The sequence below is a fragment of the Ylistrum balloti genome, unplaced genomic scaffold (assembly GCF_031769215.1).
Source record: "Ylistrum balloti isolate Yb309-2 unplaced genomic scaffold, AGI_CSIRO_Ybal_v1 Utg371064, whole genome shotgun sequence".
Lineage (NCBI taxonomy): Eukaryota > Metazoa > Mollusca > Bivalvia > Pectinida > Pectinidae > Ylistrum > Ylistrum balloti.
In genome coordinates, this window is record NW_026782588.1 from 195282 (window position 1) to 217982 (window position 22701).

The following is a 22701-nucleotide window of genomic DNA, read 5'->3' on the forward strand; positions in this document are numbered from 1 at the left end:
ATTCATTTGTCTCTGTCTACGTTGGACTGAAGCGCATGCGTACAGGAAATCTATTAATACCGTTTCCGCCAGTGACAAACGGACAATGTAAAAACGTAAAATATCAACACGGAAAAAACATGAAAAGAAACATCGGAATTCCTCGTCAGACATCTCTGGCAACGCCAGTGGTTCCTAATCCATTTGTGCACCAGATCGACCTTACAAATGTGGACAAGATTAGGGTATGATCATCGATGCATCCAAATAGTACACCGACTTACTCATTAAACACTGATGAATCACAAGTGCTGAAATATCCATGGGCATGGCTAGCATCACTTAGGTTACTTAAAGTTTAAAGTTCCTGCTGCAAATTTATCAGTTACATGTTTTCAATCAAAAATGTCTTATGTCCAAGAAAAATTATGAATATTTGTAAACGTGTGGCTATTGATCAACCCCAATAGTAAGACACTATAAAATGATGTCATACATCGCGATCAACATCATCTTCCTGTATGCTTGATACAGCCACCGCATATTTCGCGATGAGCTTATGGGCGAATGCTCTTGTTAACATTTGATATATTTAGATACAAATGTACATGTTAGATATATAATATATTAAACTGGTATTTTTACCAAAAATATTGATAGAGTTGTAGAAGGACTAAATTTGTAATAGGAAGGGGTATCAATAACATTAACAAACACCATGTCATTGGTAGGATTTGAACTAGCATTAATTCAGACGCGACTAAAGGGGAATTCCTACTAGCCAAACCAAGAAAGGTGATCTGTACACTCTCGCTTATACATAATTACATACAGTAATGTTCTTGTGTAATTGTGGTTTACATCTGCTTCTTTGGTTGTAGTTAAAATTTTTGTTTGATAATAGTTAAATTTTCAGATGTTCGTCTTGAGCATTGACCATAATGTAAAACAATATATCTATATATTGTGTAGATCTACATTGATTTCATATAAAGGATGATCTGCAGACTTAAAATATGCATAGTTGTGTGAAATTGATAATTTAGAAATACGGAAATGCAAAAATACTTAAATATTATATATATATATCTTGGCACCCTCCGTACACCAGGGACTACGATTATCTTCAATCTCTGTACCCCCAGAAACATGTCATGGCAAAATTGAAGGTTCCAAGTGCGACATCTTGTGGACAAGATGAAAAGACTTCTTTGATTTTTTGATGTACATTAAAGGAATCTTTAGGTCAAATAACAGGATATTGTAATGGTTTTAAAGTTGGATGTCACTTATTTGTAATCTGCAAAATGAGTATATCAGCCTGTGAAAAGTAAGTTTCTTTTTTCAGGAACTAAACAAGACACTTAGCTTACACCTTCAATTTTGCCATGACATGTTAAGGTGATTGTAACCCTTGGAGTATCAAAGATGATATATTGTATAAGATTTTAGTTACTGTACCACAAACCTGAAAATTGTATATCTAAGTAATTTGATTGAGAGTGTTGTATATTGACCTGGTTTGAGTGAATTTGCAAGTGCATTGCAATAAAAAAAAATTGTAATTGAATGAAAAAAAGTAAGATCAGGAAGCAACAACAACTAAATATTTTATTCATTACAGATTGTGTTGATGTCCGTGTTTGTAGTCCCTGTCCGCCTGATTTTCTGTGCAATCTTCCTTCTGTCTGGCTTTTTCTTAGCCACTATAGCTCTGGCATTCAGATCACAGGAGGAGAAGCAGAAACCTCTTTGTGGATGGAGAAAGTAAGTTAAAAAGATCCAGCTTTATTATTATTATTATTTTTTTTTTTTGTAGTATTTTTGTTAATCTATACACCTTAAGATTTCTTACTATCAATTTATTATGAAGTGTTTAGAATAGAGTAAATTGATTATTTAAAAGTTCATAAGAACATGTCAAGACATTAAATAACAAATGTTTCCTGGTATTGAAGAAATAATGCTACACTTTGTCATCTTGCTTTAATGTTTTCCTTCCACACCTCAATTACTAGCATATTGCCAAACATTAATGATAAATTTTGACTGCACAAATAGTAGTATTAAAGCAATGCCACTGGTTTGATAAGAAACTCAAGTAGGTTTGACATTTATTTTAATGTAGCATGTATCATTGTAGAATTCAGGCTTTCAAGCTATCAAAATAATTAATTTTAAATGATGTTTTAGTGATGAAATGTTAAATCATTATTTTCAATGTAAATTGAATATACATTAAAAGCAGAAACTTGAATTGCATACTTATGTAATGGCCTGAAGGCCAAACTATTAAAGAATACCTGTTTCCAGTGATGACTTTTAGTTGAATTCACAAGCAGCTGCTAACAAAAAGATAAATTATGTTCCTTTGAAAAAGAATAACAGTATATAATATTTATAACAGTATTTTTACTTTTATAATGCTTGTTTAAAATGCTTACATTTGTACTAAACATTTGAAGTTCCTTAATATTTTTAGAAGGGAACAGGAAACATGTATTATTTTCTTTGGCCTCAATAAGATGCAATTACTTTATTCATATTGTAGTCAGGTTATGCTGTAAGATGCTTGGAAGACAACAGTTTGACCTTAACTAAAACATTGCAAACATGTGAACCAGACATCTAGTGTCTATATTTTCTGTTGAACAGTGCAATGTACAATCAACTGTGACAAGTTCTAGCAAAGAAATCTATTTTGTAATGATTCTTTTATTTTGAAGTTTTCGCAATAATTATTTTGTGTCTTCTGTATAGCAGTATAATATCCAGTGTGCTGTGATGCATTCTAACAATTTCTTTATGTTTAAGTTGAAATAATCCCATGGTTTTGAAATGTTTGAAACAATTTTCCACTTTTTCTGTTTAGCAATGAAGTTATTACATATATAAGTTTGCTGTGACCAGTTCTAACAATGTTTATTGATGTTCTTTTGAACATTTAAGCATCTGTACATTCTGTATGACTCTGTTTACTTAAATATACATGTGCCATGTGTGTGCAACAATAAATCTGGTAATTTATTTTAAGGGATATTCCACCCAAGTTGCCAAATTTCTGGCTGTTCTGTACCATTTAAGAACTCGTTCTAATGACTTTTGAAAAGCATTGTTAGCAGAAAGGTATCTCTCCTGTGGTCAGTTGGTCAGGTGAAATTGGTGGGAATAGTCCAAGCCAGTATAAATTCAAATATGGTGCATCAGGAAATCTGGAGATGAAAGATTACTGAATCATAAATTTTATGCATAGTATTGGGTAAATACACAAGTGTGTATGCTGTTCACTAAAATTTCAGCTGGGATTGCATTTTTTTTACTTCATTAGGCATATCTTTTGATGAATTTATAATTAACACAAATGTTTGATTATGTTCGGCTAAAGCAAACATGTTATGACACCGTCAGGGCCACTAGAACGTTTGTAAATATATTTACCTAGGTCTGAAGAGAATTTCCATGATTTGAATATCTTCTGTTTTATTAAAATGGTAAATTGAGATGTAAGATTTCCATGATAAGTAGATAATTTCGTACAATTTACTTCAAAGGCATCTTATGAAATCCTAATTTGTGTGAAATATCCCTTTAAGAGTTCACCCAGTGCTTAAGAGTCAAAGATAAAAAAATTTTAAAAGGTGTTAATTTTATTAACTGAAAGTAGCTTAAACTCTAATTCAAGACAAGAAACTGGTGTGAAAAAATGTCATGAAATAGGTAATAATGTATAAGAAAGGTGCTACTGTTATGATGTAAAGTACTGTTATGATGTTTTATGCATCAATTTGGTTCATTGCTACAAAATGCTTTTGAGTTAAACCATAGTGGATACTATTTTAAGCTCGCTTGTTATTTACAGGCTACCAAAATTAATTTGATTTTAAGATTTGACTACTAAATATAAACTTGTTAAGCTATTCATTTGCATGTAAAAGTGTCATATTGTTCTTTGTACATTTCATAGACTATAGACTATTTGAATTATAATGTATATATATTTTTTTTTTGGTGAACAAGTGTATTTAATGATGAGAATTTTAATTAGGATACTCAAATGAAAGAATCTATTAACAGCATTGAATATTTTGAAACCAAACTTTGACAACAAAGTATTTAAAACCAAAGAACTATGCTTCTATAATATGTCCCAAAGTTAACAAAGTTTTATGTGTATGTGGGATTATAACTTTTGATTGTAGCATGTTACGACCAGTGGTTGTTCTGCTGTGCAGAGGATTGTTCCTGGCTGGGGGATTCCATTGGGTTACAGTAAAAGGGAAGCGAGTGAGTGCCGCTGAAGCACCCATCCTTACCCTAGTACCACACTCAGCCTACTTTGACGCACTGCCAGTTGTAGCCTTGGATCTCACTACCATTGTTGCAAAGTCCCAAGCTGAAAAAGTGCCATTATTTGGAAGTATGTCCCGATACACATGGTGAATTTAAATGTTGTCAAAACCAAATGATAATGAAGATACATTGTAATTTAAACCAAACAAAATCCACAATGATGTGGTTGTATTACAGTTCTACCTCAAGTGCCCATATATTATTAATACTATCACATTGTACCATTAATGTACAACAAGCATTCAGATTAGGAATGCCAAATACTCAAATTGGACAATGTCGTTTTATTGTTTTTCCCCATCCAACCTCACATAAGGTGATTTAAAGGCCATCTTTAGAAATAAAACATGTACATGGTCTTCAAGCAAAGGCTTGCACCAATTTAATGTAAAGACACAAAATGGATAAAACAAACGTTGCTGGATACCTATATATCTAGATTTTTAATAAGTATATCTACTGTAAATATTAGGCTAAAATTGGATTAAATTTGTTTTTATATCAGTTAGGATTATAATATTCAGTTTGGCTGTGAAATCGGCTTTGTTGAATGAGTTTAACCCACTGGTATTGTGACAGACAGGACCATTGATAAAATGCTGTAATTTTCCTGCATCAAGGAAATATTGGGGTCTTCCCTTTTTTTGAAAAAAACATTTTAGGTTAAGGTCTTTATTATGATCACGAGAAAGAGATACAATTTTCCCGAAACTACAAGTCTGTGTGACTTAATATGTTGCTGCCATTTTAATGTTGAGTCAGTTTTGTGAATTAATAATTGGCATGATTTTTTTCTTATTCAAATCGGAAAAATGCTCACAAACTGATATATGTGTTTCTTATTAAATGAACCACCAATGCAAACCATAGTAAGATCATAAAAAATTAACTAGACCATATAATTCTTGGTATGAGTTGTGTAAAAATGATCATTAAGATTTAAAGGTGAAGGTTGTAATCTACTTTAATTATTTTGGACATGATTGATATGTGAAAGACCATTAACAGTTTGTAATTTATACAACTTTTTGTAATTTGTGCAGTATTAAGGTAGCAAATAACCTTCATTATTTGAAGAGAAATCATGTGTCCATTTTTCCGATGTTGAGACTAACTGGCTTTGTTGGGGACAATTGCGGGAATGACCTGATGTTTGCTGTCTTGTTTTGGCTTGTGCCTGGTTTTTGCTTACAGTGTTTGCTTGAAATATGTTTTAGACTAAATTTTAAATAGCAGAAGACTGAGAACTTTGTTTTTATTGGAAAAAGCCATTGATTGGCCTTGTTAAAAAAATGGTGTGCTGACATTTAGATAACAAGAAAATACCATGACCATGTTAAGAAATTGCTAAAAAGTAGTTTATTCTTTGTGAAGAGATGTCAACTGATTCACCCCCCACATAGCTATATAAAACAGAAACAAGTTATCCTGAGCTTGTTGCGATTGATTATTACAGCTCTGTTTAGTTTGTCCCACTCTGTTTAGTTTGTCCCACTCTGTTTAGTTTGTCCCTACTCTTCATTTGCTCCCCCGTACCATGTGGTATCCAGACAAGGGATACCATGAAACCTGTCAAATATTTATCAAAGGAACAACATTGATTCTATCTTTGATCTTTAACTTAACAAAATGTTGATTTCAACTCTACATAAAGCTTGTAATGAAAAAAAATTGTCATCAAAATACGACAAATTTTATTTTGATAATAGTGAAAAAAAATGCAATTTTTCCGCTGAATGCACCTGTAAACATTAGTTTCCCCAGTTCTGAGGTTTATTTATTTTGAATGATTTCCAAGCTCTGACTTTCTTAACTTCTACTATGCTTGCTGAGATTTTTAATGATGTTGCATTCAAACTCAACCTGAGGTACTGAGTATCTTTTTATAACTGATCAGCTATCCTCTGACACAGCAAGTGTTGTGATTTCAAAGTTTTCTTCAGTAAAACAGTTTGTTAGAAGGTTTAGTGAGATAAGAGAAATGTAAAGATTTGCAACAGATATGTTATAACCTTTTTAAAACAACAAAATTTAAAGTGGATAGAATATATTAAGGATTTCTCGGTTACATAAATGTTATACTGGTCACTATTTTGGTCAGCATCAAAGTATTTCCAATTGTTAAAATTAAACACCTTGATTGAAATGTTACAATTACTCAAAATCCTTTTGTAATCACTAAATAATAATTTCTGATTTAGTATGTCGTAAAAGTCAACTATTTAGTCTGACAGGTGATGTCCTGTACATTCTCAGGTATTCAGAACACCGTTCTAAAGACTATCAATACATATGAACTAATACCCATCGTATCTATTGACTAGTTTGTATTAACCCAGTTTGTTTCTTTATGTTTGAACCCATTTAGGCACCATGGCCAATCAATGACGGTTTCTCCTTGCTCCATAGACATTGCTTCCCTGCATGGTGGGTTTTGAAGCATGATGCCTGGTTTAACATTATGTATGTTATGTGAATGAAATTAGGTAATATCATAACGTCACAGCTGTGTTGAAACATAATGTTTGGTAATTATCATTTGTGAACACATTCATATACCAAGCATTCTTTGTATAACATTGTAAACACTTGTACAGTACATCGTTTTGTTTTCATTTTCAAGTGATTTTTCATTTATTTCTAGACAGAAGATCAAGGATTCCATGTTTACTGTTACCATGTTTTATTATGCTGGCCTGTAAATGTCATTTCATTTCCTTTTTTTTAAGGTTTATGCACAAAATATTAGAACTTTTTGTCTTTTTAGCAACCCAGGATAGTGACCATGTTTTATCTGTTGTCATGTAAACTTTCCAAGCTGGGTTCAGCTCAGACTTGACTGAAATTGTTCTAAGATGGACTTGACTAAGTTATTTTTAGGGGATGGTTCTTGTCTAATATTTTTACTTCTTGGAAAACACTTATTACACTTCTCTAGGTCTACTGAGTCCATTGGTAAAAAAAGTCTTTTATTTTTCATCTTGTTAAAACTTAGGCCAATTGGTAACAGGATAGCCCAATGATTGTTTTCCTGATCAACTCGCATTGCATTTCAAACTTCTTCTCCAGTTTTGCTACATGGTAGTTACAGGTAATTTTGAAAATGTCTGTTATGATCCTTAGATAACCTTGGGGAAGGATTGTTACTTGATCCAAGGACCAGTAAGGTTGTCATGATGACAATATTGCTAAATGAATTGATGGAAACTTACTAAAATCAAACTTAACATGCACTGCTGAAAAATCAGCTTTGTTGTTATTGTTACCACTACTTTATTAAAATGATGGTATTTTGGTCCAGTGAAGTCAGATGACCGTTACGGCTCGTAGACCTCTTGTTGTTTAATTTCATTTCTTTTAGAGGTACTAGAATTATCATTTTTATGCTACTACTATTTCATAAAATGTTTTGAGAGTTAAAGTCATTTAACTGTAAAAGATTGAACTAATTTTTACAAAAACTATTTGACCAGTGGCATTGGAAAGCCTTGACTAATTCAAGTGGGAATTTAAAAAAGAAATCTATAACAAAATTCTAATCGTATTCAAGGTTCTCAAGGCAGGACTTTAGAGTCTATTTCATGAGTCATGAGTGCACCTTTTGACAAATCCATTACCCCTAAAATGTTCCAAACTTCTTGTTTTCCGGCGGTGGCATTTGTGTTGTTCTGAAACATCTGGTTTTAATAAACAATTGCCTCATAAGAAGTTTTGTGAGAATTGTGCAAAAATTCACTGCTTGCATTTAATACATCATTAAGAAAGCTTTATTAATGTTAACGAAGCACATTATTACTTCGATAAAATTATTTAGAGATAGTCCCCCATGATACAAATTAAATCATTACCAAATAAGGTTAAAGAAATAAATAGAAATAGGTCAGTTCATTTTTAATGAGGGTTTGTTGGTGTTTACTATACAAAAACTATTTTGTTGATAACTTCTAGATTGTGTGATCTTCATGCTCATTGATTTTAAAAGAATTCACTGAATTGATTGTAGAATTTCATTATTATTATTATAGAAGAAACAAAAACAGTGGGTGCTTTTATTGATTTTTGATCAGAAAATTCTTAAAATATCAATGTAAAAGGAGAATGAAATCCCAGAAATCAGCATTATGGCAAGAACATGGTCACAATATCTAGTTGTAGTTCTGTGCTTTTATCTTTCACAAGGACAAGCTTTTTTTTTTTGTGACATGTGGTGACACTTAGCCATGGCAAATAAGTTAAAAATGCTGACTATTTTCCTTATTTATTACAGACGGGACAAGAGTGACACAGCATTTCATAATCAGATCTTTGCCACACAAAAAAAAGAGAAAACCTCCAGCTGTGGCAAAATAACAGCTGTGCATGACTGAGATATAACAGAGATCTTTGTTTGCTTACATTTAGATGGTTTGATGGGCCGTTAGCATTTCTAGGAAGAGCCGTTTGTATCAGCGTTGGATTTCATAGAATCAAGGTTAAAGGTCAATGTGCTGTGGCTAGTGAAGCTCCGATAGCCGTGTGTGCGCCTCATTCAACCTTTTTTGATGCAATGGTCTTGTTTTTCTTACCGTTCTTACCGACTTCCCTCGCTAGAGCGGAACGATTCCCTCCCTTATTGAAAAGTACGTATCTCAGCAAGTCTTTTGCTAGCTCTAACTACAGTAAAAATCTCAACTTGGAATACATTCTCAATAAGTATCTGCTTGTAATGAGATATCATACATTGATTTTGGGCCTGTTTTACCGCTAAAGAAAGACCACTTCCCTTAGCCAAAATGTGGGTTAATTTTCCAAAAATGAAATAAAGTCCAAGAATGTTTTCCCATTTTATGGAAAATTCTACTATAATTTCCTAATTTGTGCAGGCACAGACTGCTATAAGATCAAGGGAGGTAAAACACTGCCTTAAGGAAAAATTATCAGGTTATGTCCACATCTACATAAATGATGATGAGCAATGAAGTGCAGGTCAAAGGTCATGGGTCAGACAAGGTCAGATAATTATGGATATATGACATCAAAAAGTCTAGAAATATTGGGACTTGTTACTGGTGGCACAAGTCATTCTGAATAAACATTGGTAGAAAAGACCGTTCAGATTGGCTGTGTTAAAATTTAAATCACATACATGATGTGATTTTTATTACAAGTTTCACAGGGTTCACTTTTGTTAACTTTTGCTTAAAAAAATAAATGTAGGTTTACTTGATTTAACAACATTTTGTGATTTTGCTCCAATCAGTTATGGTACATGAAAACCATATTTTTAGATGAATACTTATTTATTTGCATTGATAGAAATGATATTTCCTATTTATAAAAATGGGAAAATATTCCTGTACTGTACTTGAAATTTGCTGAAAAATGAAGTAAGACGAACAATTCTAAAATCCTAATTTCTAAGGTAGATCCGATTTGAGATTTTTTATGGAGAAGAGTTAGATATTCTGTTCTCACTGTTAGATTTATCTTGTGTTTTAGTTGTTGATTGAAACACAGACTATTTTTATGCAGACTAAATCTTGTAGAATTACATGTCATTGATGATCTAGTTTGGAATACAACCAAAATTATAGAAAAAAAAAAAAAATTGTTTGCATTATCAAACAGACAAATTTAAACTTTGCCCCTATTTTACTGCACTTTCTACTAAAATTGTCATTCAGTTTGCTGTTTCATCTTCTGATCAAGCTGTTTTAATTAACACTGACTGGCTTTATGTTTACACACTTTGGATCATAACTCTATGAACAGCATTCTAATGAGAAAGTGATGCTGCTTAACAATTTAAATGTTTCACGTTTTCAAATTGAAGGCAACCGAAGAAATGTTGTCTTTGAATATTTGTACACACAAACACAATCTAGGCATTGTGTTTTCAGCTTTTCTTCACCAAGGTTTGCTCTTCCTAGCTGATCTTGACCTGTTTTGGTCGGAACATTTTAAGTCACTAAATCTTTATTTACACAATAGATTCCTCTATAGTCCTATTTTATGTCCTGCTAACAATTTGCTGTGATACTTACAATAAACATACATCGAGATTTTGAACACAGGTACGTTATCACCAACTGAAATAAGGAGGATATTCATTCGTTCTGATCCACATAGATACATGTATAAGAATATTTCAGGAAAAATTGAAGTTCATTTTTGGTTGTTTTTTGTGAATATTATTTGAAGTTCCATTTATTTTATTAATATATTAACATATCCTTATGTGTTGTACTCTCTTAGTAGTCATTAAATTTGCATCTTTTATGCATGTGCATGATACTGTGTTGTACATTTATGTATGGTATTGGGCTAGTGGTGCTGTGCTTGTTCCAGTATATATGGGGGTAATGTTGGTCTCTTCTCACATTATTGTACTCTATCCTTAATCAAGTGAAACTGGAGAATGTCAGCATAGACAAATCAAACTGCTGATCAGTCTTTCATCATGTGGTCGGGAGGATGTTTGATGCAAAAATTTGACTCTTACAGTACATTTCAAGGAATGTAGGCTTCTCAACCATTTTCTATTAATATCAAAGTTTAATGACATTGAATTTTTTTCTATAGTATAAAACATCATTTGATATTCAAATTTTGTTAATTATTGTGTGGTAAAATTGTCAATATAAGGAGGTATGGGAGTATTATAGGAGTATGTGAGTCAGCATTAAGTTTAACCCACACAGACCTTGCTACATATAGTATACATGTTGATCTGATCATCATAAGATGTAGTCCTAAGTGAAGCTTTGTCTTTTTGATGGCATTTGAACCTTGTGAACTGGGAAATGTATACTTATCACCTGATATCAGGGACCTTACCTCAGTATTCCAGACCTCCAACCAGGGCTTTAGAATAGGATCTTACAGTGATAGATACAAGTTAACAGGTGCTTGTCTTTGAAAATAGTTTATCACCCTGAATGTACCAGCGTACCAAGCTGTGTATATCAGTACATGTCCCTCCAATATGTTGTTAATTTAATGTCTGATATAGTTTCTTTAAATAAACAAATTAATACACTGGTTTATAAGGGGTTGGTCATGATTTTTCCTTGTCATAATTTGTAACTGTAGAGATAAGTAAAGAAATAGCAGGTGAAAAGGTTGGAGATTTTCAATTCAATTATGTTTGATATGAAGTTGTGAATTTAATGTTTGAATCTTTCTTTATAACTTTGATAGTAGGTGTTTATAGAAAATCAAAAGCTAATTACCAGATAGATAAACTTTATATGATTTGTTCACTTCCTTGTCAAGTGGTGGATCAGATGGAGGTTATGTGTCTCCTAGTGGTTAACACACTGTAACCAAATTAAACTGTGTACACAGTATAGTATATATTTTGAATTGTGCATAATAGTACTAATTTTTGTACATACCTGACTTTGAAATAACCATTGTAATTAATATATATATAGATATATATATATATACTATGCCTAATTAAAGAAGTTGCATGGCAAAATCCTAACTGTCTAGAGTACTTACAATAAGCAATATTTATCAAAAGAGCCAATGAAACTTCAGATGATAAATCTCCCCAACCCCCCCTCCGACCCCCCATTTAAAAATGATAACATGTCTTTCAAAGCAGTCGTCATTTAATATGTAGCTTTCATCTATAGAAAAAAATTGTCATCCATGGTTTTGAAATATTTTAAAATTAAAAACATACGGTTTATTGATTACTGTAGAAATAATCCCAGCAGGTATCAGATTCAGAAAATGTTCAAAAAGAAAATGGATTGCTTTGACAAAAGAAATTTAAAAAAACCTTAATTAAGACATCTGGTTTTAGTTTGACGCTTTGTCACAAATATTTGACTAAATTAATTTTGGTACTAATTGAATTGCAGTGTTTCTGATAAATTTCTCACACATCTCCCCCACTTACTGTCTGTAAACTTAAAAGTTAACTTCATACCTATATATATATCAGTTTTGTTCAGCTCCCTGAAGGTAAATTTGTAAAATACAGTTTAAATTGAATATTTCAAACTTTAGATTATCAATATTTTGTGTTTTATGTTAACAAATCTTTAGAAGCATTTGAACCTATAAACCAGAAAGTAATGCTAGATATTGAGTATTGAAATGTAAACCAGTGTATTTGAGATTAGTTAATCATCATTCTCTTTACATTTTAATTTAGACATGTGTTTGTTATAGCTCTCATGGAGTTTACACAGCCAGTTTATGTGAATCGTGAGGACCCTAACTCACGACAAAACACCATTAAAGAAATCAACCGGCGTGCCCAGTCAGGAGGCAAATGGCCGCAGATCATCATTTTCCCAGAAGGCACCTGTACAAACAGGAAGGCTGTCATCAATTTTAAATCTGGTATTTTAGTTTTAAAATTACTTTTGAATAATTTACTTATATTAAGATCATTGAATGTTTATAATTTTGCGGGGCTAATACTTGATAATAGTTTCAGTCTGAGCTAGATGATGATTAAATTTTGTGCATGTCTGTACTGTAGTATCCACCTGTAAGGCATGAAACATATTACATTCAATAATTTTGTGAGAATTTGATAAACTGAAAAATGTTTGTTGAATATTTGACTTATGTTCTTTTTAATTACTGCAAACATGGCCTACTATAAGGTATCTGTGTTCATTTGTTCAGGCATAATAAAATTATGAGATATAACAGGGGATGGTTGAGAAGTAGAGTAGCGAGGGCTGATGGGTAAGTTGTGAGCCTCATATTTAAGGGTTTGACTTTTGGCCTACACATTGCCTTATTTTTCAATAGAATCCCCTTCAGTATCTATACACTTTTGCCAGTGATGTTTAAGGGCCTCAATGCCACTTTTAAAGAAGTCCTTTTCTTGACTGTTCAGAAAGTCCTCCACTGCATATGTGATGTCATCATCTGACCAAAAGTGGGTACCTAAATGGCCTTTTTCAATTTTTGAATTCTGTAAGAATGGAATGTACTCTTTCCTGTGAAATCCCAACTGCCCTGGCATATATCTCTCTGTGATTCACCTGTCAGCCATAACAATGTCATGGACTTAAATGACCATTTCTAAGGGTTGCAACAGTGACAGGCCTTCCAGGACAGGCATCATCCCCAAGGCTCTGCCTGCCACACTTAAATTTTGCCACACACCTTTTCACTGTAGCATATGAAGGGACATCATTCCCTCGTGTTGCTACCATATCAGTATGGATATCCTTAGGTGCTAGACTATTCTTATGCAAATATTGAATCATTACTGTTTCAGCGATTTTGTCCATTCTGCAAAAGTCACTTGCCATATTTACTTTAGAGTGCTACTCCTATAACATAAACTGACCAATTGACACCAGTCATTTGGCACACAGCCTTGAATAGTCAGGGAATAGTAGAACTGATAAAGGACATCCTCGCTTAAGTTCTTCAATGCAAGGCTCACAACTTATCAATTAGTCCTCATAACAAAGTATATACAAGGAAGGCTGAGGTTACATTAACAAGGTACATGTAGGGTAGGCTGAGGTAGAGTTAACAATGTAAATGAAGGGAAGCTAAGGTAGAGAGAGTAGCCTCGGTAGAATTAACATAGTACATAGTACGGGAGAGGCTGGGGTAGAGAGAGTAGCCTAGGTAGAATTAACATAGTACATAGCATGGGAGAGGCTGGGGTAGAGAGAGTAGCCTCGGTAGAATTAACATAGTACATAGCACTGTAGAGGCTGGGGTAGAGAGAGTAGCCTCGGTAGAATTAACATAGTACATAGCATGGGAGAGGCTGAGGTAGAGAGAGTAGCCTCGGTAGAATTAACATAGTACATAGCATGGGAGAGGCTGAGGTAGAGAGAGTAGCCTCGGTAGAATTAACATAGTACATAGTACGGGAGAGGCTGGGGTAGAGAGATTAGCCTAGGTAGAATTAACAAAGTACATAGTACGGGAGAGGCTGAGGTAGAGAGAGTAGCCTCGGTAGAATTAACAAAGTACATAGTACGGGAGAGGCTGAGGTAGAGAGAGTAGCCTAGATAGAATTAACATAGTACATAGTACGGGAGAGGCTGAGGTAGAGAGAGTAGCCTAGGTAGAATTAACATAGTACGGGAGAGGCTGAGGTAGAGAGAGTAGCCTAGGTAGAATTAACATAGTACATAGCACAGGAGAGGCTGAGGTAGAGAGAGTAGCCTAGGTAGAATTAACATAGTACATAGTACAGGAGAGGCTGAGGTAGAGAAAGTAGCCTCGGTAGAATTAACATAGTACTTAGCATGGGAGAGGCTGAGGTAGAGAAAGTAGCCTAGGTAGAATTAACATAGTACGGGAGAGGCTGAGGTAGAGAGAGTAGCCTCGGTAGAATTAACATAGTACAAAAAATGTACATAGTACGGGAGAGGCTGAGGTAGAGAGAGTAGCCTCGGTAGAATTAACATAGTACTTAGCATGGGAGAGGCTGAGGTAGAGAGAGTAGCCTAGGTAGAATTAACATAGTACATAGTATGGGAGAGGCTGGGGTAGAGAGAGTGGCCTAGGTAGAATTAACTAATACATAGTACATGTGAGAAAGGATAAGGTGCAGTTAACAAGGTGGATTTGGGTAAAACTGAGGTATAGAATTATAGAAGTACTTGTGGGGAAGGTTGAGGTAGACAGATTACTGAAACACTTCTTTTATCTGGTATGTATGATATGGTATTAATTGAGTTGTGGAACAGAGTTCTTTTGGCTCTGGAGCATGGTATTGAACTCTTATTATGATTGAGTTTATGTTTTGTTACAGGTGCTTTCTACCCTTGTATGCCTGTCCAACCCGTCTGTATACGTTACCCAAACAAAATGGTGAGTACGACTGTAGACTGGAGCATACATTGTTAATCTATTTCTATGCTCCCATATATGTTCTATGGGTGCATATGATAAACAGTATATATACCAAGGTATATATAGTTGGCAGTTTAGCTATTCCCTGACCTAAAATGGGGTAGTGGGAGGGCTATTGCAGTGCCCATGGTGTCCGTTCTGTCCCAATTCAATTTAAGTACCTAGCAACTTCATTCTTTGGCGTGTTTTGGTCAAACTTTATACAAAGGTCAGTTATGTGTATACTTTGGACATCATTGTGTTTCAGTGGCCCAAGGTCAAGGTCATCCTTGGAGTATATAAGAAATCATCAGCTGATTCAATATATACACTTAGCAGTTTACACAACAATCAAGTCTGTGTATACTTTGGACATTGTTGTGTTTCAGAGGTCCAAGGTCAAGGCCTTTGCAGTGGATGCATTTGTGTCTTTTTAGTTCTTTAGCCCACCATCGGATAGTTGGCTATGGAAATCGCCCTTTGTCCATGGTCTGTCCATCTGTACACAAATTTTGTTATCACTTTTTTTTTTTTTGAGAAGTACTGGATGGATCTTTTGCCAATTTAATATGTAGGTTCCCTATGGTCCCTAATTTTCCCTTTTTGATTTTGGTACCGAGAAGAATAACAAAATGGCTGAAATGTAACCATCGTTAGAATTGGCAGTTAAAGATAGTTATCACTATTTCTCCAAAAGAATGATCAAATTTTGTATCATCAAGAGCAAAAACAGACGAGAGAAAACAAAAGATAGGAAAAGATTAAATTTTTAAAGAACAAATAAAGATCAGACATTTTTAGAGGAACAAAGAAGGTTTTCTATAGCTGTAGATCAACATCACATTAAAGACAAAAGTGAAATTCATAATCATGGCTATAACTTCATTGAAGGTACACATATGTAGGATGGCAAGGTGATGTACTATTGTCAGACTTATTTTCGTTTTAGCTGAATGTGTGTTGCATAAAAAGGCAGCTTTAAGGTTGCTGAGTTTTAGGTTTCTTCATGTCTTCCTGGAGGTCTTTTACGGGTTTGATATTGATGGTATAAGATGTGATTTGAACCTCGGTATCCTTTGTTGATAGTATAGCCTATCCCACAGTCATATCAGAGTTTGAAACAAACAAGTGAAAGTTACAGATCCATAGTAAAAACACTGTCAGTACAGAAATAAAGGTTTACATCTTTAACAAACCCAAAACATTGTTATAACATCAGTCCAATACACCCAATACTACATGGCAATATTAGTGTTATCTCTTCTTGTCTGAACCCACAGGACAAGACATCACAATTAACAACATTTCTGTAACCTTTGTTTGTTCGAGGAAAGATAATGCAATAGTTTGTTCTTTTCAAAAAGTATATTTCCTGTTTTTTAATTCCAGGACACTTACACATGGACATGGGAAGGCCCAGGGGCGTAAGTAGCTGACATCATGTTACATTGGAACCAAATATCAAAAACTGATTCAAAAATCTAGATTATTCATTTAGCTTAGTTGTAAACTGTTCACAATGTTAGAGAATCAATTTATATATGTTTGCAATGGAGACTTGATATGGTATTATATATGTAAAGGTTTGTATTGGACAAGCTCATTTAGGAGGATCACAAACCAGATAAATATTACATTCAATCAATGAACTATTTAGAAATACTTGTCATGTACTGAATTATTGTGGTATGTAGTTCAAGTAGCTATAATGACATTTTTTATTGACAGTTCAGTTTACCTCGGTTATACCAAAAGCGAATATATATGAGATAAATTTTTCTTTATCTATTTTATTTTCATCATATCTGTTTTCATGGTTATATTCTGTTTTTGGAAATGGAGAAAATTACAACACTCGGAAAATAAAGTTTTACAGTAACAAGTGCAACTAAAAGTATGCAAGTGAGGTATTAAACCAGATACAAATGTAGATGATAACAATTCTGAGATGTCACTGTGTAATAACTCATGAACGATTTTATGGCACTCAGAATGACCTTCTTTCTTTAAACATCATGGTAAATAGAATTCTGTATCATACATCTAATATCAATGTATTTGATTGTTACAGGTTTGCCTGTTTTTGGTTGACATTATGCAACTTCCACAATTCCATGGAAATAGAGGTATTGATTCCCTTATTGCTGGTTTATTGAGATGTTTAAAATATCATTAACGTCATGTCATATGAAATTTTGTTTCATAGAATGTTTTGTAAATAGTTAATTTTCAGTCAAATCACCCATTGTCTGTGATACGTTGTCCATCCTTTCTTGAAATTTCTTGTCTTAAAGAAGTACTTGATAGATCCTCGTCAAATACCTTGATTTAATGCATTAAAAATTAACCACAAGCAGCAATTGATTATTTTGACATATTAACTAAGGAATTATTTCTTTATATATAAAGCACTCAATTGGTCTCTCTCAAATTTCATTTGAAGATTCTACTTGGTCCTATATTGTGCCTCATCAGCATTGAAACTGATCAAAAGTGGCTGACCCATGACAATCTTTAGATTTGAAATTTTAGATTGTTTTTTTTCATTTCTCAGTACATGATGAATCATTCTCAGATTTTGTATGTAGGTTTCTGTGATTGAACACTTACATAGAAAGAATAATGATGTTATGTTGTTAAGCATCAAGATATCACTTGTATCTCTGTGTATCAATATCACAAACCTAACACTATGATATCTATGTAGTAATCATCCAATATGATACTTTGAATTGGTAATTTCTGCTGATAATTTGAAATTTATCTCAAATACTTGTATCGTAGATATGGTTCCTTACAAATTTTACCTGTAAGAGACATGATAAATGAGACTTTCAACTAGACTTCAGTCTAGTTAGTTTAAACATGTATTGTGGTGTAATACTGTAAATATAGATCTAATTAAATTGTTTAAATATTTCAGTTTTTACCTGTTGTTGTTCCTAACGAAGAAGAAAAGAATGATGTGAAGCTTTTTGCCAACAAAGTACGAAAGGTCATGGCAGAGTAAGTATGATTTATTACATCATTTGTGGAGTATGTATGATTTCACTTAGTATCGTTCTTGAAATGGTTTAATTATAACCCAACTGAAAAATCATTACTATGTTATCCTAATGATGTCCTGTTAATGGTTTTTAGTGTATTTGCTGCGTTGTGCAGCTGTTATTTGCTCACCTGCCCCAAGGACGAGTGGACTTATAGCATGGTTTAACATCCAGCATCTGTTTCTGTTTAATTACCAAAAGAAGCAGAACATTGATATTGGCCTTGTAGCATGCTGAGAAGAATGGCTACAAAGTTTGTTCAAACGAATGACCTTTGATCACTTCCAGTGTCAAATGTGTTTAAATCTAAAAACTGTCTCAATAATCATGGCAATGATTTTGATATTGAAGCTAGGAGGATGGGACTACAAGGATAGTCAAAATCTACTACCCTGACCTACTTAAATGTCACACAGGTCATATGTGTTGGGATTTTTAGACACAAGTTATGCCCAAATTACCATACATGTGATAAGGTTAGCACAATTGATGAATTATGGTTGGAGAGTAATGGCAGGAAAATGTAACTTTCATATCACAAACATCACTGTATTCAGCAAATCGGATTCAAAAAAGAAAAAAAATTCTTCCACTAATAGTTATTAGTGAATTATACTAAACACACAAGATACTCTTTATTGTTGGCTCTTGAAAATTTGTCACCTTTCAAAATTCAAAAATGATGCAGAACTCAAATGTGTTGCAGCTGAGATTCTGGTTAAGGAATTTAAATGGTTTTTCAAAGTTTATGTTAAAAGTTGAGGATTAATATCCAGCCAAATGTACAGTATATTAGAAGCCCTCACCATCAGAAACAGTGATGTTCTTAATCACATGACTGAGGTTTTATTTAGTGTGTTACTTTGAGTATTGTAGCCTTTTGTAACAGGATTAGATAATGATATGCCATCACAATAGAGACTACAGATATAGAGCAAAGAGGACTTCTTTTGTGACTTGGAAAAAGTTTTCTGTAATATTTGCCAAAATAATGGATCATGGGATAAAAAAGGGATTTGAAACTTGTGTCCATTTCCCATGCGATTTACAAAATTTTGTCACTAACTTGCCTAAAGTAGGCTTAAGTGAAAATTTGTTAAGACTTATTTCAATCACCTATAGAATAAAAAAAATAATAAAATAATAAACATGTAAGATTCTATATGTTTGTGTTACACAGGTCACTAGGTGTGCCAACCACGGATCACTCTTTTGATGACTGCCGACTAATGAAGCAAGCTGGAAAACTTAAGCTTCCATTGTCAACAGGACTTGTAGAGTTCTCAAAGCTACATAGTAAACTAGGGTTAGTTTAACTCCAATACTCACATCAAACAGAATCTCTTATCAAAAAAGAAAAGCCAATTTCCAACCAATTTATCATTCTTTTATTTGATATGCTTGTGTACAAGATATATACTCATGTGCTTTCCAGTATTAATCATGAGTTTTAAAAAAACTAATTTTTTCTCTTCGAGTATTTTCTCTGCTGCTTTAGGTTTTCTTCATGTCAAAATTTTTGTACGTGTAGAATGAAGTGTATGAAGCTTACTTCTGCCATGAAATTGTGTTCACTCTTACAGAGTGCCCTTATAAGGAAAAGTGTTTGTTCATTTTAGTTTGTTATTGATAATGTAAAAAAAAACTGCAATTTCAGGTTAAAACTTGAGGATTTACAGTCAATGCTAGAAAAATATTCATCAATAGCACAAAGTAAAACAGGGGTGATAACTCTAGATGAATTTGCTAGCTATCTACATCTGCCCAAGTCAGAAGCTTTGGAACAGGTGTTTGCCCTTTATGACAGGGTAAGTTACAAATTCTAGCCATAGCCTATTAGTGTGAAATTCAGTTGTAAAGATGTGCCTAATGATTCATGGGAATATAAATTACAGAGACAAAGCATGAAATGAATTGATTTGAATGGTTGGGATGATTGATGGGAAATGATTCTTTAAAAGGTTTAAATTGAAAATCTTGTGGGATGAAAATCATACATTCATTTATAATCAAAATCAATTCTCAATTATAAATTAAATAAAAGGTTTAGCTTAAAGCTCGGATGTGAATAGTCACTTAGGAATTTTAATCTTCCATGTTTATGTAAAATTAACTTTTGGGTTGCACACAGGGCATCACCACACATAAAAAGTTTTTAAAAAAAAAAAGCAAAGGAAGAAAAAAACAACAACAATAAAGAGAGTCATTTGTTATATTTCTGTGTTTTCTTTGATTACAGAACGGTTCAGGAATGATTGATTTCCGAGAGTATGTCATAGGACTGTCACTAGTGTCCTCTCCAGTAAACACTGAAGAAACTATCAAGTTGGCTTTTCAGGTACCATATTTGCATGACAGCAAGATGCTACTTTATTTCTCATTGGTTGATCATGTGGCTTAAAGATCTGTGCTGCTTGTGTGTGGAAGAATTAAAAAAAAATGAGAGCATGAACAAAAATTGATGCTTCATGCAACAGGCACACTATAAGCTCAAAGTAATGTTTTTACGTACATAGATATTGCAGATATCAAATGTTATAGTTCTGTTCATAATCTGCAGTAAATTAAAAAAGCACCATACAGATTTGCTCTGAAGCTGTCAATTTCCTACAGCTCCAGTTCATCTACATGTAAAAGAAATCAATGAATGTTGTCATATGATGCTGAGGAATATCTTAACCATCGTCATAAGATTTAGTTAAGATGTTCAATATGCCATTCAGACCTCTTTGATATTTGCCCACTGAGTAGATCTGTGGTTAAGCAATTGCCCACACTTCACAATTTACCAAGGATAAACATAAAATATGGATACTGTAAAGTCATAAATTTTTGCAGGGCTTGATTTTCAAAAAAATTACTATTTGTTGGAGACTTGATTTCGTGGATAAATTAGTCCAAGGAATCAATTAATTTGAACAGTTCCTAGACATGAGTTATTTGATTAATAGTTTCGATAAAATCTGCAAAAATAAATCTCCCACGAAAAGTAATAAATTTACAGTGATATGAAATGCCATAGATATGTACATAATGCCGCCAATAACAAAATTCTAAAAAAGTTAATTTTTTAATGTGTTTCAGCTGTTTGATGAAGAAAATAAAGGTTATATGAGCCGAGATGATCTCACCAGGATCCTTCAAAATGCGTTCGAGATGGGAAATGTGGATGAGTTGTTTGAGCAGGTGGACACCAAAAATGATGAGAAAATCACTTATGGTATGTTGTAACAAGCTTGTACATTCTGATTATCTGTCACAGACATGGTACATAAAGTATATCATTATTTTAGAACAATTGCAAAACACATCTTGTGTTGGCCTTGATGCGCTTCATGAGGGGCCTTCCTATGGGAGGGAATCAGAGTACCTAGTGAAAACCCATGGCTTTGGGCACGCCTTTTCTTGTCCAGTTAGCCTGGTTGTCTAGGTGAAAGGCAAGTGCAAAGGCAAGGCAACTTTATGGCAACCAGATTTATTCTTACATCAGGGTCAAAGTCCCATGACTTGCTTGATCTAGAATTAAAACGATTTTATTTGTTATATAAGTTAGATTTCAACAATCATCATGTTTTCAATGAGTCTTACAACATCATCACATTTGTTAAAGTCATGTCTAGTCTAACCATTACACACAGCCAGCTATGTTTGCCATGGTTCAATATTTGTAATGTAAACTTTGTATGAAGTCATGTTATAGTCCAGCAACATCTTTTCCTAAACTTCAACTATAACTTCTTAGTGGTTTTGATATAACATACAAAAAGTTGGCTTAACCCTGTTTTACAGTGTCTGTCATGGCAATTTGAAGACAATTTGGCAATGTTGGCAGTATGTATCTAGGAGATATTATTGTGTAAGGATAGACGTTCTGGAGCAATTCCATCCTTGAACCCTAAAACACACATTAATTCTTATTAACAGGAAAATGTTCTTGTCTCCACAGATGAGTTCAAGGATTATGCAGTATCACATCCTGAATATGCGAAATTATTTACAACATACAGAGAAGCTAAAGCCGTTCCTGAAAATGGAAATGCAACTCATTCAAAATCGGAGTAATCTATTTGCAATACTTCAAACCAATTCTTTTTCTCTGTAGATGGTCTTTTTGTAAAAAATATACACTTAATGCTGTCAGTCCTTTACAAATTTGTGACGTCCATTCCAGTTCAAGAAGTGACTTATTCTCACTGGCCTGTGTAAAACTCTTCAATGACAGTTTACTGTGCTGTTATCAGGAATCTACAAGGTCAGCAGTGATGGGTTGCTTGGTTTTTATAAAAGAAAATTTTGTAAACGTCAAATCTCCCTGAAACTGTTAAGGAAAGGTACCATATCAAATTTAGTATTTTTGTTTCATACAAGACAGTTTTTTTTATTCAAATTGTTATTAATATTAAGGCTGTATGCTACCTTAGACCTCATACAATTTGTGATAGAGTGATCTCCTTAACAGAAGTGTGTTCCTTTTTATATTCTTATTTAACTTTCAAACTTATCATTG

General features: G+C 33.4%; 1 protein-coding gene across 1 annotated transcript; it reads left to right on the top strand.

Annotated features, from left to right (window-relative positions):
* The first annotated feature begins 119 nt into the window (after nt 1-119).
* Nucleotides 120-22450, top strand: LOC132560464 (lysophosphatidylcholine acyltransferase 2-like). The gene is made up of 13 exons (XM_060225128.1): nt 120-224; nt 1604-1746; nt 4179-4396; nt 12496-12669; nt 15068-15126; nt 16537-16571; nt 17219-17273; nt 18071-18153; nt 19375-19500; nt 19852-20002; nt 20434-20532; nt 21279-21414; nt 22141-22450. The coding sequence occupies exons 1-13, from the start codon at nt 120-122 to the stop codon at nt 22254-22256; spliced, it is 1500 nt and encodes a 499-aa protein (XP_060081111.1). The 3' UTR covers nt 22257-22450.
* The last annotated feature ends 251 nt before the right edge of the window (nt 22451-22701 follow it).

Bases quoted from the DNA above. Each gene is read 5' to 3' on its own strand.
- LOC132560464 (XM_060225128.1), top strand. From the start codon at position 120: ATGAAAAGAAACATCGGAATTCCTCGTCAGACATCTCTGGCAACGCCA. The intron at 15,127-16,536 runs GTGAGTACGACT...TTTTAATTCCAG, and splicing joins TACGTTACCCAAACAAAATG to GACACTTACACATGGACATG. The intron at 21,415-22,140 runs GTATGTTGTAAC...TTGTCTCCACAG, and splicing joins TGATGAGAAAATCACTTATG to ATGAGTTCAAGGATTATGCA.